This window comes from Nuphar pumila, chromosome 5 (genome assembly GCF_984573655.1).
Source record: "Nuphar pumila chromosome 5, dmNupPumi1.hap1.1, whole genome shotgun sequence".
Taxonomy (NCBI): domain Eukaryota; kingdom Viridiplantae; phylum Streptophyta; class Magnoliopsida; order Nymphaeales; family Nymphaeaceae; genus Nuphar; species Nuphar pumila.
This window is the reverse complement of record NC_143253.1, coordinates 46354513-46382193: the sequence shown is the minus strand read 5'-3', so window position 1 is coordinate 46382193 and position 27681 is coordinate 46354513. Positions and strand designations below refer to the sequence as shown.

At 36.9% G+C, this 27681-nt stretch overlaps 1 protein-coding gene across 1 annotated transcript; it reads right to left on the bottom strand.

Annotated features, from left to right (window-relative positions):
• Positions 1-8160: 8160 nt before the first annotated feature.
• On the bottom strand, positions 8161-8992 carry LOC149837509 (snakin-2-like). Its single transcript, XM_090008054.1, has 4 exons — positions 8939-8992; positions 8798-8845; positions 8447-8489; positions 8161-8345 (listed from the first exon to the last, which is right to left on the bottom strand). The coding sequence occupies exons 1-4, from the start codon at positions 8990-8992 to the stop codon at positions 8161-8163; spliced, it is 330 nt and encodes a 109-aa protein (XP_089864180.1).
• Between the last annotated feature and the right edge of the window lie 18689 nt (positions 8993-27681).

Genomic DNA, 27681 nt, shown 5'->3' with positions numbered 1-27681 from the left:
AAGTCTAATACAAGAGAGAGGAAAAAAGAAGAGGCTACGACTGCTCTCATTCAACGCCTCTCTCTTTCTCTCACTCCCTTTACCTCTCTTCTTCTCTCCTTGGCTGTGACAGCCACAACAACCCTCACAGCCCCTCCAAGCTCCCTCCTCAACCTCCAGCCACAATCATTGGCAGTCATTGCCACAACTGCAGCTCCCTCCATTGGTGTACCGTAGCAACAGGTTCAACATCATCTCCGGCCATAGCCGGCGCTCCACCACCGGTTCAGCATAGTAGCAGCACCACCATCTCCAAGACACCCAACTATTTGCAGTTTCCTACACCAAGGCAGCAAGCCTCCTCTTCCAACAATGCAACCATTGCTCCAGCTACCTGCTGCAATCACCTTCAACCGAGCACCCCTCCCCGCCATCTTCTTCAATCATTGCTTCCAGCTACTTCGAGACCTCCAACCGTGTAGCAAGCTAACATAAGGTTCATTCAAAACTCAGATTTGAGAGATGTTTTCGAGTTTAAAATCATAGAAGATAGGGGATGCTCTTGTGTAGGCCATATGAACGAGATGATCAATCCAATTCGATGGATTAGGTCCCCCTTTTCAAACGGCCAAAATCAATAAAGTGCTTCATGCCTCCCTAATATTTTCCTTTTTTTTGTTCTTTTTTTTTATGTTTTATCATCATCATGCAGATCTTATGTTTCCTTCACATTTAACGTTGCATTTAGTTTTGTTCCTTGGTTTACTAGTCATTTAGCTTAGTTATATTAATAGTTAATGATTAGTTCATAGGTTTTAGATTCACATACAGAATTCAGTTGTTACTGCATATATATATATATATATATATATTTTCGTTCAAAAATTCTGAAAAATTTGTAGTAGTTGTATTATTGCGTCTGTGATGTCCTGTCAAAAACTTAGGTCCGTTCGGGTTTCAGAACCCTCTCTAATAAATTAAATCCCAAACTGGGATTTCGCATTTCCAGAATTTCAATTTCTGCTTTAGCAGACAAGAACCTCCGACACCACCCTTGCGAGAGATTCGAATTATCCTTCAAAAATCACAGTGGATTCATAATTGAATCTACTAATGATCTAGAGATTTTGAGGTTTTTCCAATTAGTTTTGACCTCTGTCAAAAATCGGATTTCCCAGCCCTCTGGGAAAATCTCGATTTTCCTTTGTCAGGGTGTAGACAGACCCTAATGCACCGAGTCCATTCAATCCGTAGCTCGTCTGCAAACACTTTCAACATGAAAGTTGTTCCTAACATATTTTACTATCATTTCCAAAAATTTGTGGATTTTTGGATCTGTTTTAGTATTTTTCCCGAAAATTTCTTTTCTGTCTCACAAATTCCAACATCCAGAATTTCCAAAGATCTAGGTCTCTGATAACAGTGTGCGCATTTACAAACCGTAACCCGAATCTCAATTCTGTAAAAATAAGAAATCTTACTCTGTCTGTCAGAGACATTTTCCCACAATTTAAGACATTTTTCCATCCGTCTGCTATTTTCCCCACATTTTCTACCGAAACCTTTCTGTTATCCCCAAATCCTAGAGTCACCGGATTCTGATCCGACTTTCCGGAGTGGTACATCTCCGACCATAGGTCAAAACCAGAGAGTGTAACAGGCAAAAATCCTTGCCTTATTGTCCTCTGTCACCCCATAAAATTTGGGAATTTTTATGAAAGTTTGATATCCGAAATCCCCTTTAGAATCAGCATTTTTGGCAATTTTTTGATTTTCTTAAGATTTTAACTATTTTCCATATTAAGAAAATACAAAAAAAATAATTTTTTGAGCTCCATTCTGTTTTTAGGGTTAGTTTAGGTGTCCATGCCAAATTTGGCTTAATTCCAAGTTCATTTGATTTACATGTTAGTTTATCTTTAAATTGAGAAGCGAAAATCACGCGAAAATCAAGTTAAAATTGATATTTTCACCATTTTAGGGTTTTATTCGTGTAAATAAGCATGTCATGTCATATCATATTAGGGTTAATTTCAATATCATTTGCATTTCATATTTTCTATTTTTGCAAAATTTATTTCAGAAAACCCTGGTTTCAAGGCCATAGTCTTGTTATCAGGGGTATTTTGGTCATTTAACCTAAATTTCGAAATTTTAACCTTTAATTTCATAAATTTTTATGCATATCATCATATTTCATCATATTGTGTTTGATTTATTTCATTTGATTTTCAAACTCCAAAATTTACAAAATTTCTTTTAGAAAACCCTGATTTTAAGGTCATCAGGAGCATTTTGGTTATTTTGACCCCAATTTTGAATTGCCAAGTTTATTTTCAAAATTTATTCATTATTTCTCATGTTTATGTCAAAGAGGGTATGAATTTGGGTTTATATTTGAATAATATCCGATAATTTCCCATATTTTCGGATAAATTCAGAAAAAACTACATTTTTGTGCTAACCTTGTTTTCCAGTTTTGCAGAAACATTCAAGAAAAAGACTTAGTTATTTTCTTTCTTTTTTTATTCAATTAAATGTAAAAAGCAATGTAATATTTGGAATAAGAGTTACATTTCTGCTTAGAATAGGATTGCATTGCATATAGTTTAATTTCAGCAATTTTTAATATCTGATGTATCATTCATGCACATTTTTCTAAATCCACTATGGTTGACACGAATGACACGTGCACAAGCTCTTATGGAGTTCACGAATTTGGTGGGATTTGTATTTATGGTCATAGTCAGAATACGAAGAAAACCAAGATTTATGATCTTCGTATTAGCTACATTCAGCCTACACTCTTAGGCTAACTTCAAAAATGTACTGCATTTCTCAAAGTTTCAAAAGGATTTCCCAAATCCTCAATGAAATTCTCTTTCAAATTCATATTCATTCATATCATTCAAATTGCATTATTTTCAAATTCATTTTCCCAATTTCAATTTAAAAAAAAAATCAAATTTCTCAAGATTTTTCAAGATTTTCTCAAGAATCGCTTTTCTCAGGATTCTGAATTTTCAAATGAGATTTCAAAGTATTTCCCAAGTTTAGAATCAAGATTTCTATATTCTTAATTCCAAGTTTCCAATCTCAAAATCGATTTTCTCAGATTTCTCAGTTTTTCCTGAGAATTCATTTTCCAATGAAAATTTCTGATTTCTAATGAAATTCAATGACTTTCCCAGGAATTCCAATTTCAAGCACTTTTCCAACCATTTTTCAAGCATATCTTCAATTTTCCAAAGCAAACAACATATTTTCTCAAACTTGCATTATTTCACAATTCCATAGCACGTGCCTGATTCTTTATGCATTCTAGGAAAAATATAGCATAATTTAGATATTTGAGTCAAGTCAAAGAGCACAATTGATCATTGGTTCGATTACCTCTGGTAAAGGCGTCAGGAACGGTTGAACCTCGTACCGACAGGCGGATCCCATTCCACAGAATTTTCCCGCAAATTTTCAAAACAGAAGCGAGTTAATTTTCAAAACCAATTTCAAAACTTTGGTCGAGTTTGACTCGCAGGATCGTTTCTCTCTCGCAAGAGAGGGGAAAAATTTTGCGATGATAACATCATGGATGAAAGTTGAGTCAATCAGGTGTTAAAACACATTCTTACATGTTGAACTAAAAGAAGAGGCATATATGGAGCAACCATTAAGCTACAATGAGAATAATCGAAGAATACATATGTGTAGATTAAAAAGAGCGATATATGGGCTCAAATAAGCTTGTTCATGGTTTGAAAGCTTTTCTCTAGAAATTCAGAGGTATGAATTCTACCATTCTCCTTTAGATTGCTCACTTTTCATTTTTAAGGGAGAAGACTTTATTACTTTGTTCCTTATTTATGTGGATTATATAATCATCACGGGGAGTTTTGATCAAGATGTTGATGATGTGAAAGACCTTTTAAACAATATATTCAAGATGAAGGATTTTGGTAAGTTGAGATATTTTCTTGGGGTTGAGGTAGACAGAAACAATGAAGTGCTCAGATTGACACAGCATAAATACACAATTGATCTCATTGCCAAGACAAAACTAAGAAATTGCAAATTAGTGCTTACTCCAAGTCCTGTACATCAAAGGATCAATGCAAACAATGGAGAGCTTTATGAAGATCCCACTAAATATCAAAGTGTGGTTGGTATGTTGCAATATCTCACATTCACTCGATCAAACATTGTATTTGCTGTTAATTAGGTATCCTAGTTCATGCACGAGCCCATGTCTACTCACATGAAAGCAATAAAGAGACTTTTGAGATATTTGAAATGGACCACAAGGGATGGTCTATGTCATAGAAAAAGGTCAAAGGAAGAAGATGTTTTGACCATTGCACCCTATTTTGATGTAGATTGGGTAGGAAATCCAGATGAGGGAAGGTCAATATCTTATTATTGCATTTTTATTGGAAAAAATTTGGTTTCATAGAACAATAAAAAATAAAAGACAATGTCTAGGTCATGGCTGCTGTGACTGTTGAAATTACATGGATTATATACCTTTTGAATGATTTGAGTGAAGTGATTCCAGAGTCCATTCTTTTTTTGTGATAATCAAAGTGCAATCAAGATATCCTTGAATCCTATCCATCATGGGAAGACTAAACACATTGCAATAGACCAACATTTCATCAAAAGAAAGATTGAAGATTAGGAGTTGGAAGCCAAATTTGTTAGAACCATAGTTACCTGAAGCTTCTTAGATAAGTTGGAAGCTCGTTTTGAAAGCGCAATACTCTCGGCTTCTGAAATTTGATGAGAATCTCGATTCTTCCATGCTTCTCCAATGCTTTCCAAACTTCATCTATTCTTCTTATATGTTCTCTCACTTTACTTTTTATGTTTTCTCTCACGCTTCTCACTCACTTCCATATGTTTTGTTTAAATTGGCGGTCATCATTTTTAGATTTTGCTAAAAATTTAGTTCTTACAATAAAAAAATCATGAAATTTAAGAATAATCACTTTTATTTTAGTTTTTATTTGCATTTCATTTTTATTCCCATTCGATTCTTATATTGCTTAAAATACATCGCTTCTCACTTCCGCTTTCCGTATCGTTTCCCGCTTCCTATATATTTTAAAATACATCGCTTCTCGCTTCCGCTTTCCGTGCATATCATCAACTATGTAACCTTTTCATGAAGAGATTGACTAAACAGAGATTTTGGCTTCTGAAAGGCAAGTTGTCAATGATAAAGGACCATGTACAACTTGAGGGAGGCTATTGGGATGTAAGGTGATTTGGGTCTGGATCAGATTATCCGATTCATGTCTATATTAGGGATCCATGTTTGTATTATTTGCTTTTACGTTATGTACCCCTATTTGTAACAGTCTTGCATATGTATCAGCAGGGGTATTATTGTCCTGTAAATTATTTCTGTTTTTTCAGCATATAATGGAAAGGAATAGGGCACGACCCACAATGGGAATTGTGCCATCATTCAGCCCCAATACCTGTTTGTCTTCCTCTATTCTGCTGAATATTTCTGGTATATCATTAAATCTTACATATTGTACAAAAGTTAAAAGCTTTGTCTAGAAGCTTGCAAGCGGGACTGGCAAGGTGTCACTGAAGATAGAACTTAGGCCCTTTTGCAAATAAATTTGATGCATAGAATAACAAAATTTGCTTTGTGCTCTCTCTGTTTTGTTTGTTTGTTCATATGCCGATGTTGACGGTCCCAAACTCACCTAACAATTTGTTAAAAACTTGCAACACCTGTGTTCAGTCTTTTTCATCTACATTATCTTTCACTAGTATATGTATGTAAGATGCACATCCACACGCATTTTCAAGTGGATCAGACTGCAATGGATGGGTTTATCATTGTTTACTTAGTACAAATCAAGTTTTTAATCCAACAACTTAGATGTTGAAGACATTCTTTAATTTTTCATAATTACATTTTGGTGAAATCTCGATTGTTCATTTTTATCTTTATCCAAAGTTATTTGGATATTTAAATGTACTAATTTAAGATATGTCTAAAGTAAATAAACTATGCTAAAAATCAATCCTTATGGTCAGATTTACTCAAAAGTGCCTGTGTAATGAAATATTACTCTATTCTCACCAATTTTATGGTGCACACATTTGTACCAAAGACACATTTAATAAGCATACATACAAACACACACACACACATAAATATATGTATTTATAAAATAATTTTAGTGTATGTTTTACTAGAAATGCAAGGATGTTATGTTATTCTCATAGTTGAGCATTTCACCACAGTTTATTGGCAACATGATCAGGTCTGCTAATTTTTCTTGTTTCGTGTGTTTTATTTCTGGTATACTTTTGTTCTACTTTGCATGTGCAGTGGTGTGTGTGTTAATTGGTTCTTTTAGGTCACGTGCTTGCGTTTCTAAGTGTTACTAGCTGATCAAGGACTATAATGAAGTCTAATAAGGATGACATCTTGTTGAGCAAAGATGATCTCTGTGTATTTTCCCCTTTATGTAGTGTAGCAAGTGGAGGTATCATTTATCTAATTGGTATTTGGACCCGATGGTTTGATATGACCACTCAAAAGCAACAATCTTGGCAAAGCACCATCTGTTGCGAAAGCCCTGATATCCAAACGTGATGGTTTCTATTTATCTACGAAAAAAAGCAAAAAGCATGCTGATGTTTAGAGGTGGGCACTGGGCTGGGCCTGGTCAGTATAATTGGCCATGGCTCAGCCCAAAGCGGGCCCGGTCAGCCTGGTCCGAAGCAGGCCGGCCGGTCATTGATGGGCCGGGGCCGTTTCCCACCCCTGCTGATGTTTGCAGTTTTTTTTATGACGAAGGAAAACCCTCACTGTGAAACAATAACGATGAAAAACCCTCACTGTAAAATTCAATTCTGGATTGACACGACCTCCACTACATTGCGCAGCTCATGTTTGAAAGCTTGATACCCTAATTGTTGATGCACGGTGTTTTTATGTTCCTCAGCCATTTTTATTCTTTAACAGTGTAAAGAAACTTCTGCCTAATGTAATTCCACGCATTAGCTAGTGCACGTCACCTTGTGTTGGACGGTGCAAGTTCAAATCCCAATGGTATCGTTGTATAACTGGTAAGGGTCTGCCTAACGTCAGCTGAGTTTTCAAGACAACCGTACATTTTTAAAATCATGTGATGTATTTGCATCCCGCAAGGGGGCTCAGACTTGAAATCATTTCAAAACCAAAATCCAAAACGTTCTACCTCGCTTTAGTAAAGCACCTCGATCAGCCTTTTCTTTAAAAGTATAAAAAGTACTACCAAGCTGAATCCAGTCAAAACTAATCTCGATTCAACTTTGGATATGGTAAAATCGGATAAAGCCAGTAAAACTGCTGGATATGGATATTTAAAAAAACGAGGGCTAGGGATGGCAGTGGACCAGTTTGGACCGGGGATAAAGGGGATGAAACAGGAACGGAGGTGGGAAAGAAGGTTAAAATCTATCCCCGTGCAGGGATGGACTTGCGCTTTTCCCTGTCCCGCCCCGTCCTCAATCCTTCAAGAGATCACTATAAACTAAGGGGAAACAGAGCCCCGACCCACCTCGCCCACCGGGGATGGAGGTTCGGACCCCGGCCCACTGCCATCCCTAACGATGGGCGGAGGAGTCAAGTTATGGACCAGCCTAAGATATGCAGCCGGAACCAATATAAATGTCTGGGGTCCGCGAGCCCTACAAAGGGAAGAGTGTGCTTGTCCTTGCGGTTTGTCCATATCAATGCAAACAACTACAGAAGTGCATCTTATCTTACATACGCCCTCTCAAAGTCTAGAAGTTTCCCATGGCCGTGGGACCCATCTCGAATATAGCGTCACTCCCGCATCGACAAGAAACATCATCACTGTCGTCCGAGTTCAGGCAGGACTGAAACCGACCATTCAAAATCGATATTCGGAGAGAGAGACAGCAAACACTTAACACTTACCAACATGCACATTATCTAAAGAAAGGAAGTGCTACACAGAACACGGCACAGGAACGCATTCCTATGCAGAGAGAGAGAGAGAGAGAGAGAGTTTTATGGGCCCTTGGGTATTGTTTCCACAAGCAGTCATGTCCATGCAGCAGTTCCCAGACTCTCGCTCTTTTAAAGAAAATAAGAGAACCAGCTCCACACGAATCGACAAGAAAAACTCAAAACACGTAAGAGAGAGGATTTTATGGGCATTTGGTCTTGTTTCCATGAGTGGTCATATCCGTGTAGCACTTTCCACACAGCTCCCTGTTTCCCCACGTACCCGGCGGTACACACCTGCACCTCACACAGCACGTCCCGCACGCCCTCGTGCACACATTGGGCCTCGAATGCAGCTTGCACCTCTCCACGCACAACCCATCACAGTCTGCAACAAAAACACCCACCCATCAGCCTAACCACACCCATCTCACAAATACCATAAACAAAAAAAAAAGAAAATACGCAAAAGTGTATCAGAAACCAAACCTATGTCCTCCATGAGCCTCCGGTTCGATCCTCTCACATGAGGCTACAAAAACCACCACAATCAACTGCCTTAGCTACTACTATTCATTGAAAAAAGACTTGTCTTTAGAAAAAGATAAAAAAAAAAGAAGAAAACTGTCCTAGCTACCACTACTAACCAGAAAAATCCCCAAAAGACTCGACTCGGCCGAGACGCCTAAAACACCCGAGTCTTCACCGAGTCATTGCCAGAACCAAAACCCTATATAATAAAACTCTAACAAAAGCAGAACAAACCAACACAAACATTACAATAGCAAGAACTTTGGCGACTACTTATCTTTATCGGATACATTCCGATACCAAACGTACCAGTTTGATCACAGAATCCTCTCCTTCTATGTAACCATCAGATGAAACCTGTTGTATGTAAATAAAAAGAGAAGCAAGAAGAGTTAAAAGAAGGGATGCATTAAACTGAAAGCAGAATGGAAACCTCACAAGGGTATGTACCAGAGCAACAGAAAAGGCCAAGATGGTTATGAAAACCAGAGAAGGTAAAGCCATGGCGGAAGAATGCTGTGATGAAGGCCTGCAAGTAGCAGGATATGCATGTCAATGTGGACTTTGGTTGGACATTTATAGCCTTTCTTTTAACTCTCTGGGTTTTACTGTGGGGGTGTCAAAAGGAATTAAAAGTGAAAGCTCATCAGTCCTTGCTTTGTTGGGGGAAAGAACGTGAAGATGGCATTGGCTTTTTCTTTGACCAAAATGCCATTTGCATGTTGGCTAGCTGTGTCTGCTTCTTAGTTCTTTGCCTCATTTTATAAACTAACACATCAAACTAAACCCCATAAATTACTTTATCTTTGTTTATTTTATTTATTTATTTTTTCCAATGTCTTCGTTCTTTAACACACATTGGACATTTTCACATGTTAATTTGTTATGCATCAAAATTGAGCTGACTTGGGGTACACGCTTGATTGTAAAGAACTTAACAAGGGGTACGGATCACCCAACACATTGTGGTTTGATGGTCATGGTTGACCTAGCCAAGTTGTGAGTGGTTGACAAACCATGGCCAAATCTTGACTGTTCACTTCACTCAAGGCATTGAGCGACCATTGTTGAGTTGACTGAGCCAACATGGAACTCAGCTGCGTTAATGGTAGGGTTTGACTTGCAAAGTTGTTGGCTCACTAGTTCGAGTAGCCATAGTCAATCCAAAGTTCCAGTCAAATTGGGTCAACATTAAGGGAGTGAGTCTTGAGTCTTAACTTAGCCAACCACATTCCGACCAAGCGAGCATCCCCTATGAGTCAAACCTACTCAAGGTTCCAGTCAAATTTTGCAACCTTTACGCACTTACACTTAGTCAATGGAGCCCTAGCTCTGGGAACCATACTCCTGTTTGATGACCTCAACCAAACCCAGCTATCCGTTGACTTCCCATGACCTAGAAAGGAGCCAGGACCAAGGTGAACCGACCAGCCCCAAGGGATTTGGCATAGCGGGATGGGACCTAGACGAAGCGGTTTAGGTTCAAATCTCACTGGTGTCAACCACTGACGCAAGCCAAAACAAGGTGACTCCCTGAGAGCTAAGGGTAAGCTACGGTTTTAAGCCTTCAGAGAAGTGAACATAGGCTGGCAGACTTAGGCTAGCGCGCACAGATCTCTTACTCCACGGTGGTTTGTCCGTCATGAAAAAGTTAAAAAAAGGCAAACCTACTGAGTCCGAGCCCAGTGTGCAATCTCAGTAAGGACATTTTAGGAACTTAACAGAAACCCATACGATCAGAGCACAGGTGCTCTTTGAGTCTAAATGACGAAAACGCTTCTCGAACATGAACGAAGATCTCGAAACGTGGTGAGATCTACGGAAACTTTATGTGCCACGTGAACGAATGAGAGATTGGGAAAGTGAAGACCAGCTGGCGCAGTTAATGCGATACAGCTTTGCTCCGTCCTTGCTGGCAGTTCCGCCATTAAAGTTGTCTCCCTCTCATTTGCCGCCACGTTGTACGATATCTCGGTTCGGGACGTTTATGGGGCAGAGAAATCTTGACCCACTTGCCAACAAAATTATGGGCGGAACGGAACGAGTCCGAATACCGATTCATCATCGAGTGAAGGAATCGCAAAGGCTCGGGCTGATTGGGTCTATGCGGAATGGACCATTGATGGCGTGGTTCTCACAAGTGTTTGATTCCGACTGGGTTCACGATGAGGTACGGCCCCAATTCGATCGAAATCTAAAGATCCAGAGATGGACTTGAAAATACTGTATGGAATCATAGCTTTTTTTTTTGGATAATTTAAGGGAAAAACCCGCCAAACATTTGCTGGAGGTTGTCCCAGCTCCGACATTGGAGACAGGGGCAGGCTCACAAGTGGACCCTACCAGATGAGTGGCCCCCTTGTGGGCAACCGGAATAGTAATTAGCAATACATGAAACAACAAAAATTTGTCCGGCAGTGAAGTGACTGACGACGAATAATGTGTTCGCACTTAAAAGATGGATGAGAACACGGCATAAGAGATGAGGCACTAGAGAAAAAAGAACAGGAACACGAACCTTGCTCGTGAGAAGTTGGATCTGATGCCAACTTAAGAAACAACACACACTCGAATGCACACACAACAAACCGCACAAAGAAGATGAACCAAAGATTAACGTGGTTAGACTAGAAAGTTTTCTCTCTCTCTCTCTCTCTCTCTCTCTCTCTCTCTCTCTCTCTCTCTCCTTCAGAAGAGAGGTTCCATATATGAGAAGGATTACAATTTTGGTAATCCATCTTAAATAAGTCCACTTTAACTTCTTAATTGTAGCAACATAATCCTTGATTTTAGTTTCCTTCTTGGAATATGATCATCAGGATTAACTTGCCTTGCATTTGATATTTCTGCAGTCGGCATGTCTATCCAATTGTAAGGCTGATAAACTAGCCGAGCTTGGTCTGTTCATGCTCGGCTAGTTAAGGGTATGTTTGATGGCTTGTCCAAGGTTGGACGAAATGAACAAAAAGAATGGAGTTTGAACCGTACTCAAATGCTATATTCCAATTGTTCGTTGTTTGATGATTATGTGCAGACAAGAAAGAGTAGGGGAGGCGCAGGAAGGACAGAGAGAGGGGGAGGCACTCCTCCCCTGTCAAAAGAAAGAACGGAGAGAGGGAAAGAGGGGGGCGGTGTGTGTGTGTGTGTGTGGGGAGGGGGGGTGTTCGGCACCCTCCCTTCGGCTTCGCCCCTCCCTTGTCTAAGCTAGGAGCATCTCATCTTTTTTCCTAGCCTTAATCGCCACCATTAACACTACAAGGGACCAGTAAACCGTCGGTGAGCAGATTTTGGGGACACGCAGGGGATTTTCGACAACTGAAGAAGAAGAGAAAGAAGCTCCCCATTTCCCAGAACGCCCAAAGATGAATAACCAATGCAGTGATTCCATGGCGTCAATCCCACCCTCAATTATATTTGTGGTGGTTGGAAGCGAGCAAGCGCCATGATACTTTTCTCATTCGATGAAAATTGGTCCCATAACAGAGAGAGATGAAAAATGCACCACGAATGGCGATTCTTGGGAAGTTGTACCTTGACCCACCAAAAAAGCAAGAGGCCGCATGATGACCCACCGAAAAAATGGGCGTCGGGAAGAGGTTGCTGTTATTTTAGGTCGCAGACTAATGGGCGTTGGGAAGAAGCATGTCAACCCACCGAAGAAGACACTGGCTTTGTTACGACAAATTAGGTTGTAGACTTGCAGTGTAAAGAGAGGGAGGGGTGAGTTGCCGCTATGGTCGATCTGTGGAAGTGCAGAGAGAGAGAGAGAGTCAGTGCCCCTTTGCCTTGCTCAATCGATGGAGAAAAGCATTGACGGGCGCGATGCGCTTGTCGATGCATTTTTTTTATGTTCTTTCAGTTCTGTTCTTTTGTAATGGGGGAGGGGTGAAGCAAAAATTACACCTCAAAATGGATGCGGCGGACTCGCGAAACGCCGTCCGCCGCGTTCAACGTTTGTTGAAAATCGTTGTTCTCAGCGTGATTTTCGTCCGAATTCACGTTGGGAGCGGTGCATCAAACGTACCCTAAGGGTACACCCCAGCTCGAGCTCATCTCGATCCAAGCTGAGCCTGAGTTCATTGCGCGTCGATTACGAGCTGGCTTGTTTTATTTAAAAAATTATTTTTAAATGTTTTAAGCTTGCTAATATATAAAATATATATAATACATATAAAATACACAATATATATATATATATATATATGATAAATGTATAAAACACATATGACATGTATATTATATATGTAATATATATAATATATAACTATATACTATGTACAACGAGCCTATATGAGCTGAGCCTAACCGTGCTTGCCATGTTTGTGCTAGTCTCATTTACCCAAACGAGCTGGCTCATAGCTTGATTCACCGAGCTCAATTTCTGAGCAAAGTCAAACCGAAACAAACAGCAAGCTGCGTGTCTCGTTTCCCAGCTCTATCCATTTGGATTCTCTGGGTTTTGGATCGACCTGATTGATAGCAGGGCCATATCCACATTATCCTTAACATTCTCTAACCAGAAGCATGTCTCCGTGGGTCTTAGTGTTATTGGATAACCAACTTTGAAAAGCTTTTCAACTGCATTAAGTGGGTCTGGATCTGGTCTTTTGAAACTTTGAGTGTGGTCTGGTTTGAATTAGACCAAGAAGTTTGACAAGTTAGTCCCAGTTATCCAATCGGACTTTACAAGTTTTTGGATATAGGTGATTGAACTGGATCTCTCCTTTTTAAGATGCAAATAAAAAATGGGATATGGAAACATGACCGGATTTAACCTGATATGGTTTCTTAGCTTATAGTCGGATAAAAACTCCATAAATATCCGGATATAATAAGATTCAATTGCGATTAGGAAAGTAAATGCACACCCCATGAACTGTCAATTGATTAGGTTTTATTGGAACCAACCTGGTTGATACCAGGCAACTTATATGGCCTTAACAGAACCAAGCAGACCTGTATGCCCATCAAGTTGGGACAGAGGGGTCTGACATTTAGTGGGACCTGAATTTGGTTTGGATATCTAATCCGAACCGGTGATGAAGAAAAGGCCATAGTAAAATCTAAATATCATTTACATGATTAAAAGATGAAAAGAAATGTGACCTGGAAAGGCCAGGTTCTGTACATGCCTAGCTGGCTCAGACCCACCCAAGTCAGACCGTGGCTGGTTCCATTTCCAAACCCTGCTACGATAGCGCCAATATGTACTGGACCCGGACCCACCACCTGGGTCAAGTACAACCAGTTGGCTGCCCTAATGTGCATGCCTCATGTGCCCTTTGCCAGTTTTGCTGGTGGGGCGGTAACATGCATACCCATAATACCAACCTGCCCGATCTAGGGAGCTAGTATTACAAAATGTTAAATGGGTGGGCCCTACCTAACAAATATCATTTTCATATTGAAAATATTGTGATTTTCATAGGCCAATGTAATCTTGAAAATATGGTGATATATTCGAAATATTTACTTATTTTGAAAAAAGTTCAAAATATTTTTTACAAAATTGCATTTTGTGTTTTTATTTGTTTAATAGTTTATAATTGTCCATTTTTTTTCTTTAAAAGAAATATGGTTTGCCACGAGATTTTTCCTTGCTGAAGAAATCTTGATTGCAAGATTTGTGACATTTAATGGTAGTTATAGTTCAAGTAAGATTTGACTTGTATTATCCCAATACAACGATAGACGCAAGGAGACACACATAAATATAGAAGTATCCCAGATGACATAAACCAAGGACTAGGGTCAGATACTACTTTCAGAATATATATGATATATATTATAACACAAAAATTAGCAAATACTTGAGAGAGAGTGATCGGCAAATCAAACTTACATTTTGATCGGTGAAGAATGACTTTAGCTGCTTCGAATCTAGTTTTGACTGAATTGGGTTTGATCATTTTTTCGAAAGGCTAAACTAGGTCAGATGAGTTTGACCTACTTGAGAAAAAGGAAGAGTAGGCCAAGCTGCTAAACCCAAGTGGTTTGGACCAAACTGGCTTTAGTCCAAGTCAACTAGGTCAGGTAGGTTCAGACTTAGCTCAAGTAGGCTAGCTCTAGGTTAGATGAATCAAACCTAGGTTAGAAGCAAAATAGGGTTTGACTTGATCAAGCTTGACTAAACCTAGTTGGGCTTAAGCTAAGTCAAGTAGGTTCAGATTAGGTCAGGCAGGCTTAGGACAGGTCAGAACTAGGTCAGGCAGGCTCAAAGGGACTAGATTAGGTAGGAGAGGTTTTAGAGAGAGAAGAAGAAGAGGAGAGAGCGGGGCGGTCAAAATTTCTAAAAAGAGAGAGAGAGAGCCTCTATTTATAGGCCAAGGAAGCAAAGCTTTCTTGGCTTTCTTGAAATTTCCAGATTGCCCCTTTTACTTTTTAATTTATCCCTCTCATTCCGGATAAAGACTGGAGGTTTCTTTTGTGTGGGGACCACTTAGATATTTTCATGGGATATTTTGTGGGTCTCACAAGATATTTTCTGTGAAATATTTTTGTAGGGACTGCAAAAATTTCAGGATTTTGGTGATTTTTTTTTAAAATATTCTGAGTACGCCATTATCTTTATACCAACAAAACTAAGAAAGTTGGCTTGTACAAATCTTCTAATTTTACTCAGGGAGAAAGTTATGGCTCCCTGACTGTTTAAGTTTATATTTGCGAGGATACATATATCCTGAGTATAACTGGTTCAGAAATTTATTCAGAAATTTTGCTAAAAATTTATGGGTCTTATAGAAACTATCCAAAAAAATTTGTGAGATGGAATGGAGCATTACCCTTTACCTAATGAGTATTTCAAACTTCCCTTTTCCCTTTTAAATTCTAATTACAACTTTTATGGGAAAAACATGTGCTAATTAGCTAATGTCTTTCATGTTTCAAAAATTCAAAATTTGAATCTCAAATTCCTAATCAAGTTTTTTATTTTGAGATTTTTGGATGGTCTATATTTTGCATAATTAGAAATGTGTAATCTTATCCTAAGGTTCCAAATCTTTTGTCAAAAAAAAATCTAAGTGTGCCAAAATAAAAACCCATGTGCGTGGGGGAATTTGAACTCGAGTTACTCTCCAAAGAGGCAACGAACCTCTCCGCTGCACTATCATTTTTTTCATTGCAAAATGAGTTCACATTAATTTATTTATACATATATAGGCATTATAGGTTTTTTGTCAAAAAAGGAAAGTAGCGCCTTTTTACCAAAACCGCAGGTGTGTATAGTAGGATTTGAACTTGTGTCAACTCCTAAAGAGATAATGAAGCTCTCCACAACACCACTTTACTTTTTCATTGCAATTATGACTACATAAATTTATTTATATACATGCATTTTTTTTCTAATGGATCTCAATTTTTTGGCTAGATTATGGATTTATACAATTCTCTAACTATTTTTCGGATATTGATTGGGGTTATGTAAAATATTTGGACCATAGAAATCTAATTAGATTCCAATTGGGTTTTGGATCCCTTTGAGATCCAAATCCATTTGTTATATCCAGATCCAACTATAGGTCCCATATGATACAATTCGGATACAAGATCCATTTGGACCCAAAGCCCTCGAATAACAACACATTATCACCTTTATTTTGAAAAAGAATTCACTTTTATTTATTTCTAAAAATGATTAAAGTTTATAGAATTTAAATAGCATGTTTATGCATTATGAATAATGTGTCATCATTTTTTAAACACATTCTTGGTTAAAGATCATGTTTATGCATAATTGATAGTGTGTTGTCATTTTTGAAACATATTTATGGTTGAATATCTTGTCTATGCAATATGAATAGTGTGTTGTCATTTTGAAACACAATCATGATTAAATAACTTGTTTATGCATTATGAATAATGTGTAATCATTTTTTAAATACATTCATGGTTAAATAACTTGTTTATGCATTATGAATAATGTATTATCATTTTTTAAACACATTCATAGTTAAAGATCATGTTTATCCATTATATGTAATATGTGATCATTCTGAAAACACATTCATGGTTAATATCTTGCTTATGTGTTAATTAATAATGTGTGATTATTTTAGAAATGCATTCATAATTGAATAGCTTGTCTATGCATTTTGATAATGTGTGATCATTTTTGGAAACACATTGACCTTTGAAACCCTTACTTATATATTATAAGTCAAATGTTACATTTTTTAAACCCATTTATGGTTTGAAAACTTGATTCGTACATAAGACATGGTTTTGACAACTCGTTCATATGAGTTATGATCCTTGAAAATTATTTTATAAAATAAGTTTTCAATTAAAAATTTGGGATATATATTTTAAAACAAAAAGTTTTTATTTTGAGACAAGGGCTAACCTTGCTGGCCAGACCGGCCTGAACCATGCCATGGTTCAGACCAGCTCTGGATGGACCTGACTGGGTCTGAATTGGGTTCAAATCGAGTTATGGGTCAGGCCTAGGTCGGCCTGAAACAACACACCGGTTTGGCCCAACCTGCTTCCAAGCTGGGACGACCCAGCCTGAATCAATAGGTTCGGCTCAGTCCAGACCTGTCCTAGACTGTATGGTTTGGTCTGTCCCAGACCAGACCAATTTTGGACTAGGATGGATAGCCCGTCAGTGGTACTCCTGTAGAAAAAGAAAAGAAAGAAGAAGAAGGTTAATGAAAATGCATATGCTATCAAATGATGCATAAAATGTTTATGAAAGATGCATATTATATGCATATTCAATCAAAGTGATTTTAGAATACACAAACAATGAAGAAATGTTTATGAAAAATGCATATCATATGCATATGTAATTAAGTAATTTTAACATATGCAAACCATGAAGAAATATTTATAAAAATGCATATCGTATGCATATGCAATCAAAGTGATTTTAACGTATGCAAACCATAGAGAAATGCTTATGAAAATGCACGAGTACAAGAATATATACTCATATGAAGCTAGTCCATGCAAATCATGAAATGCTTATGAAAATGCATAAGTAAATATATACATCACATGCATATGCTTTTCAAGTGATATGGTTCTATTTAAACTATAAAGAAATGTGCTATGTGCATTAGATGCATGTGAGAAATTAAATGCTTCATTCATCCATTCAAAGAGGAATGAAATATGAGATGCCATGAAATGTAATAACTCATGCAATGCATAAATGTTTATGTATGTGAGTGATGTCAATTTTGTGAAAACAATTTAGAAATGATATTTTTATGTAAAAACAACGTGAAAGCCAGACACCAAAAATAAAAACCGGCTCGCACGAGTGGTGGAATTCGGGTCGAGATACTTTGTATTCAACACTCAACTAACTACGCTTTATTGCCAAAATTATAAAAATACGAAAAAAGGAACTACTTAGCTATTACATCAAATGTTTACCCTACGCAGAGGGTTTAAACTGGTTTTATTACAACCCAAGAATTAAATGAAATTCAAACTTCCTAAGCTAAAAGAAAAGCAAATGTCTTTCGGGCTCGTGTCTTCGTGTCTCGTCTCAAAGGTGTGCTTCTAAGTCTCGCTCGCTTGCTTCCACGCTTTCTTGCAAAATACGAACAACACAAAGCAACAACACAAGACAACTAATAGCACTATACTAAAAAAAATATGAATGCGAAAATGTACTTAATGATGCTAGCTATAAATGCAAGAATAGAAAATATGATATGAAATTACAAATGCAAATTCGTGAAACAAAATGTTTAGAAGCAAAATGCACGAAATAGAAGGAATATGCAAAACTAAAATGTGATATGCGAGAAAAGGGAAAATGAAAAATTAGTAAAATATGCGTAATGCAACTGAGAAAGAAATGAATGTAAACTGTAATAGGGAATTTATATGCAAACTTAAACACTAAATGCAAAAATACTCAAATACAAATGAAATGAAAATCAATAAAATGCAGCAAATAAAAAAAATCATAGATTTGGAAAATGCTAATTGAAGTTGCTAAAATCCACAATTTCAGAAATGCTACACAATGCGAATGATTCTCTGCAACAAAACATGTGAATGAAGATCAACAACAGAAAATGAAATTCAATTTTCATAAGAAAGCAAGAAAAACATTTTAGAACATACAGCAGATGCAATTACTCCTGTGCTTATCGTGCACACATTGATGCAACAAAGTAATGATACAGCAAAATGCAGGACATCAGACAATGTAGAAAAATAATTTAAAAAATGTAATGAAGATGCATCGGATGAACTACAACTCACGGTGGATGTGAAACCGAGAGGATCGGCTGAAATCAAACACTCGACGCACATATGAGATGAAAAATGGAATTCAGATCAATGCACTAAAATGATGCTATGAACAAAAATTCTGCTGAATGAAAATGCAGGATGAATAGATCTGATGCAGGAATGCAAATATTGCAGAAAACAAAGAATGAAATGCCTATGCAAATGAGCTATTTGATGCAGATGAACAGGGAAATTGAAGTGCTATGAAATGCAGAGGATTTCAGATGAAAAATGCAATGGATAGAGATCTAAAACGATGATGCAGATAAAACAAATGTGTCGATGGATTGATGATACGCTGATTTAAATCAAATGCAGAGCGTGGAAAGAAACATGGAAACACATATGCGATGATAAATATGGTGAATCAGATGCAGTGATGAAATACAACATGATGCAATAAAACGCAAATGATGCCGATGAAGATGGAATAGAGCATGCGGATGATGCAGATGAATATAAAATGCACAGGCGATGCAGAGAAAAGGGGGAAATGCAATAATGCTGATGAAGAAGGAATCAAAACATATGATGCACAGAAGAAAGGGGAAATACGAAGGACTTTCACGGATGAACATAATGCAATACACAAATGACTGATGAATGTGATGCTAATGATGCAGAGGATGGCAATGAAATGGAGAAGACGATGATCGATGAATGCAGATGCTTAATCGATGAGATGCGATGAATTAGGAGAATGCTTATGCGATGCACAAATGCAACAGTGAAATAGAAAAATGCATAGAAAAGAAAAATTGCAGAACATGAAATGAGAATGGAGGAGAAGAAAGGAGAAGATGAACTTACCACGATTCGGATTTGGTTGAGGAGAGAATGTGGACTCCACCATGTGCGCCGCCGCCAGACTGTAATGCTCCACCGGAGAAGAGGAAAAGGGGAAGGGAAAGAAGAAGAAAGGGAAAAGAGAGGGAAGGAAGAAAGGAAGGAGGGAGATCCGGAAGAGAGAGAGGGAGGCTTGCGCATGAGAGGAGACAGTTGTTTCCCCCCTCTACGTGAGTGTTTTAACGAGGGTTTGTTGAGTTTGTTTTGCCAAAATTACCACAACCCCATTAATTTCTAGAAATTCTAAAAACACCTCCTCTAGAAAAACTATTATCTAAAACCCTACATTTCACTATCTTTGCTAAAACTAAGGCTAAAACTAATTCTAAACATTTTTTCCTCATTATTTTTCTAACCTAACCTTCTAAATTAATTACAAATGATAAACTTTGAAATATATTGCAAAATAAACTCATTTTTCAAGCATTTTCCATTTTTTATTTATTTCACACATTTTCTCAAAACTAACAATAAACTCGGGATTTTAATGTGATTTTATACCGAATCATGCATAGTTTAATATAAATTAAATGTTAAAATGTATGCATGATCAGTGAGTATGCCCATGCATTCATAAATGAGATGCATATGACACAAAAAAACCATTCATTCATCTATGTGAGCATGTTTATGCAAAAATGCACGAGGTAGGTGCATATGAGATGTGTAGTTGTGTTCTAGAACTTGCACATCATGAATGAATGTCATATGATGCATGAAATAGCATGAAATGATGACGTTTCTTAATGATGCCATAAAATGCCATGATATGTCATGTATATGCTTTTGAGTGCCATGAATTCACCATGAGGCTCACACATGAATGAAACACATAGCATATTGTAGAAATGTACAATGCATAGATGTATATCATGAAATTAAATGTCTTGTGCAATGCTATAAATGTTAAGGCATAAGGTTCGATGAACCTGACAGAACATCACTGACTTTGTGTGGATCTTCTATGTAAATAAATATTGCAATGCATGTGTTTTTTATAATTTTGATTTGAAAATTGGATAACAAGGCTCAAAATTGGATTTTGATATCAGATTCGGATCTGAAACTGGGTCAGATATGGAAAATGGATTTGGATTCCAGTGAATCCAAGAAATAAATAAAATTTTGATAAAAAACTGACTCAAATATTCAAAAAATGAAGGCCAGGGGCAAAAAGAGAATTTTTTACAAATTTTGAAAAATTTGAGGTGTTCATAACATGCCGAAAAATGCATTCTTATGAGCTTGAGTGGGACATGAGCCCACAATCTTGAGAGAAAGTCTCACTTCACATGCATATATCCACACATTGAAATATCGTTGTTATTGCCTTCATAGGCAAGGTGCTCCTATGGGCTAATGGTGATAGAGCACGTGAATGGGTGGGTCAAGTCCATGTCATGACATGTATACTGTTCTGAGGGGAGTATTAAGGCTATTGAGCCTATTTGCCTTGTGAAGCAAGAGGATGAATTGCTAACCATTTTAAGAAAGATAAGATTGCCCAATAACCCATTTACAATGTTGGTCCACCTTAGAGAGGATGAAATTATGCAATTTTGAGTGACAATGTCCCATGTAGGTGTCATCTACATGTCATATTGACTTAAAATAAGGAGCAATTACATCCTTGGACCTCTAGTCACTTGAAGTTAGGGAGGTTGGGGTTACCCAAAAGTGGTATTTCCTCAAATCCTGCTGTAGTACAAATTACAATCTGGTTATCCTTGTAAAGATTCTCTCAGTCACGAACTGCTTGCTTGGGTGTGTTTATCTGGTCTGTAGGTAACCTGACAAAAATACATCAATGACATAAGAAACACTGGTGGTATACTTTAGCAGACACATTGACAATTACCTTCACATACCCAAGGGTATAATCAAGAGAAACAAATATTTCTAATACTGCTAACTATCTAGCCTATATTTTTGTCATATTCATGTTTGATGACTTCAATAATTGTGATATCTCTGTTAGTTGCAATATCTGTGAATAGTTTTCTTTTTATGCATCTATATTGCTCTCATGACTGTTAGAATGTGAAACCATGATAGCATGAAATGTCATTCATGATTTATGCTTTGATAATATTCATTATACATATGAATATAGTTTTTTCTTTCGTAAGAGTTTGACCCTGTTTCATGGAGCATAGGTGATGAATGAGGATGCAGTGTGAAGGCGCAATATGGCGGCGAGACCGAGAACCATTCTTCTACTATCTTGGTGGTCTTAGAAACTATTTTGGGATATCTCAATTTATTTGAGATTATTTTTAATTATATTGCAAGAACTTATACTTCTAGTTTTAAACTTTATTATGGATTTGGAATGAAATTATTCTTGCTCTTATTGTGATAGTAGGGATGGATCCGATTCTAATGGAATGGGGTTCATTATAGTTTCATTTACTTTGTTTCTATAATCTGCTAGAATTGTCCAACTTTTATCCCAACTATATCCGTTGTGCTATTTCTGTAACTCATCTTTAAAAAAAAATGGTGAATTTTTTACATATTCCAAGTTGGAAATTTTGGGGTGTTACAACTTTGGTATCAGAGGAAGACTAGAAAAATGGTTCAAGGCTCATCCAACATCGGCATTGCACTGTGAGTATCACCAACTTTAAGTTCTTTGTTTTATTCAGTGTAAATAATCATGATTTACATGTGATGAACTTAGTACAATGCTTGTGATTTAGATGTCTTGGGAAGAACATTGCAACATGATGCTAGGTGCACTGCATGACCTAGCATACGGAGCTGAACACATGAACCAAGTGGTTAAAACAATATCATATAGCATTCAGATGCTCCTACAGGAAGCACAATTCTGTAGAAGGTGTCATCAAGTTTATGTGAGACAGATTTGTCCACGATAACTGAGTGAGGATATTTATTATGGCATGATGGGGCACATTATTGATGAGTGCCAACTTAAAATTGAACATGAAATGTGGCAAGGAAATGCCGCAATACTTGAGGATGCATTTTTTTGATTTGAAAGATCCAAACTTGTTGGAAATGGTGCTTAAAGCATAACAAGATTCACCAATTTATATGTTGGCATCCCCTACTTATTCCCTCACATCATTTATTACTCTCTCAATCTCACCACAGTACATACCTACATCACCACTACATTCTCCTGTGTCTAAGAGGAGGCATACCATGAACAAGATCAAATACCACAGGCATTACACCAGCTACCAGTAGGATATAGAGACATATCCAGATTTTATAGGAGTTAGAAACTCCTAGTTTCTTTTGATGAAATAGGTTCAAGTTTTTGCCAGCATTGTTGGGTGTTCGTTCGACTTTTGTGAACCTATTCATATTAAAGCATAGTTAATACATGTGACTTGTTTGCTTATTATTGGTGTGATGACTGTCTGATTATGAGAACCACTCTATAGAATGTATAACATCAAGAACGAACTTTTTTAACTTCTAAAGCGCTTACACGATCGTTAGATGGCATGGAAAGATGATGCAATGCCATCATGGATACTCTTAACAACCTTGTAGGGGTTGTGGGGAAACAAGCAAAAGCAATATGCACGATAGAGAACAATCTCTAACGAGTTGTTCACGATCGCACAACACTTGTGCTAGTAACAGTTGACAAAATCTCTTACAAGAGGTTCATGAACATGAATCCTCCCTCTTTTACTAAAAAATTCAATCCAAAAGTGGTGAAAATTGTATATGAGAGATTAAAAGAATCTTTCGAGTTCTACGAGTCTCCGAATACAACAAAGTAGACTTCAGAACATACCAATCCAAGGAGACGCAGAAAGATGGTGGGCTATGACTCTTGAAGTCCCTCTTTTACTGAAAAATTCAACCCAAAAGTGGTGAAAATTGTATATGAGAGATTAAAAGAATCTTTCAAGTTCTACGAGTCCCCGAATACAACAAAGTAGACTTCAGAACATACCAATCCAAGGAGAACGCAGAAAGATGGTGGGCTATGACTCTTGAAGTTAAATTCTTGAATGAACCAGTGTTTTTGAAATGATTCATTGAAGTATTCTATGCAGCTTACTTTCCAAAACATGAGAGGAGCCAAAAGATGCAAGAATTCTTGGATCTATAGCAAGGAAGAGTGATATTAGTGGATTGCAAAATTAGATTTCAGGGTTTAGAACGATACTGCCTCAATGTATATACCACATATGAGGAACGTGCAATGAAGTTCACATATAGGCTTAAACAAGTATTAAGGACTAAGGTCTACATGCGTGGACCGAAGACTCTAGATGAGGCCATTGAAGTGGTTACTCTCCTGGACCAAGGTTGGTCAGAGTTGCAAAAGTCCCAACCTAACCGTGATATATAATAGTCAACAAGTCAGAAGAGTTGGCCTAAGAGAAAGACATTTTAGAAGAACTTAGGTGAAAGAAAGTTCACTCCACTGACAGAGAAGTCAAGACCACAAGGAGGCACGAAGCCTCAACCATAGAAACCATCCCAATCTTATCCAAAGTGTAGAATCGATCATGCGGGGCAACCTTGTCCTTGCAAGACTGACGAATGCCTGTATTGTGGTAAAATGAGCCAGTATATCAAGGATTGTTGTAAGAAGTATGATGAATGGAGAAAAGGTCCCAAAATATCGCAACAACAACCTCAAAAGCCACAACAACAACAACCACAACAACAACAAAAACAACAAAAGCCAACTAGACAGAAAGTAGTGACATGACATATTTATGCCACTACCATGAAGCAATTGACCAAGGGTGAATTGGTGTAAGGCAATATACTAATCACTGGACAAGCGACCCTTTATTTGATTGTGGTGCCACTTATTCTTTTATTTCAGAGAAATTTGTAAAACAATTGCATGCATCCGTTGAATCTTTGAACTACCCATTGGAGGCACATACTCTAACTGATGAACGTTCTTTGTACATAACGTATGTGCCCAACATAGAAGTGTTGATAGCAGAACAAAATTTGTCTGCTGATACTATCCTCTTAGATATGACTAACTTCAATGTCATTTTAGGTATGGATTGTTTATTCGAATATCATGCTCGAGTCTTATGTCAGGAAGAGAAGGTTATCTTGTCTTGACCTAAATGTCCAAAAGCAAAGGTTAAACTCTCTAGACCCATGTTAAAGAGGAGAGTGATTTCTTCTCTAAAAGCATAAAAGTATATATAGAAAGGGTATGTTGCCTTTCTGGTCTATATCACTCTAGTAGAACTAAAAACTATGTCGATAAAGGAACTAGACGTGATACGTGAATTTCTAGATGTATTTTTGAAGGAGTTATCTGATATTCTTCCACATTAGGAAATAGAGTTCAATATCGAGTTGTTGTCTAGAACCACACTAATTTCCAAGGCACCATACCATATGGCACCAGTTGAACTCGAGGAGTTGAAGAAGCAACTGCAATAACTAAATGATTGAGGATTCATTCGATCGAGTATATCTCCCTTGGGTGTAACACTCTAGATCTGATACCAACTGTAATGGCCTGAACGATTTCAAACCAAAAATACCAATTTTTTTTATAAGGTTAAATCTATTCTTTTCTTTTCTTTATTTTTTTTCTTTCTAAAATGTAATAATGCAATAGTCACATCAATTGACTTGTTCCAACTGTACCAGGTACTAGATGGCCCACCTGAGCGCAAGCTCAAGCGTGTCTTAGCCTCTTAGTAGCAGATCCAGTACAAAACCATCTATTAATAAATCCGATTAAACCATTACATAAAAGAATTTATTAATATATCAAGTTTTTCATCATTAGCTTCGCCTTAATCGAATTAAGGTCTAAGAAGTCAGCCTGCACATGCATCGATATTTAATAGCTTCATAGAGCAAGGTTCAAAGTTAAAACATCCAAATGATAAAATCTTTATGCTATTATTAGGTGAGTAAACACAACATAAAAATATTGATTTTTGAAATCAATTTTATAAAATGATTTCTTAGTTAAATCTCCAGACACATTACATTAAGAGAACTGCTATAATCTCATTTCTGAATAGACATTGACTAAGCACAAAGTAATTGAAATTCAGAACTAAACTCATAATCAAATGTCTAATTAAATAGTACTTTAACAATTCAAAAAGTATTAAAATTCAAATAAAATAAGAAGCCCTTGGGAATATCGAAAACATCAGTGTGCACAATCTCCTCCAACTTCTTTCACTCGCTCTGACCATCACATGTTTCCTGAAGAGCATTTTATTTGAAAGAATGAGACTTTGAAAAGTTTCAGTAAAACTCACACAGCTAACGCAATGTACAACACATAAAGCATGCATGATATATGTATCTCAGAATTTACATCAACTATCAACAAGGCAAATATAAAATTTATACAAGCTATTCATGAATTCAAAATTTATAAGCAAGTATAGAATGAAAATCTTAAATATGCTAACATCAAACTCTAGATGAGAACAAGATATATATCAATGAGCATGAATTTACCCACTTTCAGGAACAAGAATAATTTGTAGCAATATAAAATAAAGTAAAGCAAAGTGCAATAAACTAATGTGATCTAGTAATTTATGTTTCATCTTGATTTTTTGGTCTACCTGGGTATGACGTAGACCAACCCAAAATAGGCTGACTAGCTCGGGTGTTTATTATGATATGTATTTTATTATGCTCGAGTAGCCCTCTGAGTCATATCCTCCAAGGACGGAGCCCAAAACCGTGAAAGAAAACAGCCGCTTCGAGAGAACTCTACTCTGGGGCATGACACCAGCATCACAACGATGATTATGATCACTCACTTCTGCTTTCATACTTTTAAATCATTGCATCATTTTTATATACATTAATAATTCTTATAAACAATAAGGTCAAATCATATTTGGTCATTCAAGCATGAAATACATGCATATACTTTCTAAGTAAATCAGTTAGATATTCATGATACACATTAATCATGATACATAGGTGTGATATATTCGAATCAAACAATCATAATGCAATTATTTGAAATAAAACTATGTAGGCGTGATGTGTCATTCACCTAATAAGTCAACCTAGTCATTTGTAGGCATGATATGTCATTCACCTAATAAGTCAACCTAGTCATTTGTAGGCATAATGTGTCATTCACCTATATGCTAACATAAGTGTTACAATCATAACCTCATATCAAGATCTAAAATCAATAAGGATTTGATTATCATATCTAAGTTCAACATGTAATTATGCTACAATAGAAAAGTCAAAACTATAGATTCATAACTAGATGTCTCAATCAACTCAGAAGATCATCACCATTTGTCACAACATTTCATTTATTCATAATAAAGATTTATAAGATCCATATTGGATCACCTAGTTTGGGAAATGTACGACCTTACAAAGAGTTACTGCCCTAGACGGATGACCTGTCTAGTCTTGGACAATGAACTTTCTCACAAGAATATATTGTCTTCGTGGGCTACCCGCTCATGGATAATGCACTTCCTCACAAGGGCTTACTGCTCTAATGCATTACGTGATCTGGTGATATACACCCTCACAAAGAATCCTTTGGGAACAGTTCCTCAATAGGTACCATATCCAGTGAAAACTATTGTTATACATGTATCAATATAATTGACCACTCTTAGGATCTATAGCCACTAACACGGGCATAAGCATGTACACAATCAATAAGCATCACATCATACATCACTTCATATAGTATTAAAATCATAAAATCACACATTTAACCAAATAAGGTTCCATAAACCATAGTTCACTATTAAACTTAAATATTTATCACATGCATTCATAATTTCATATCATGTGGCATTTAAATCATATCATATAGAATAATATTATCCTACGCATCAATCATCGCCACAAGGAACATTGTATTTTTGTAAATTGAACCTCAAAGCATGAGTAAACAAAATATGAGTTCTATGCATGCATACATGAACATGCATATTTTATAATATGAAACAACTAAACCTCAACATATGCAACTATGCAGTTCGAGTTATGCATATAAGATGAAAGTCATATATACATTTTTTACCACATGAATTGATATATTACCATAGATATAATTACGTAAGAAAGGTAGGTCAAAATCTCATTGACCAATATAT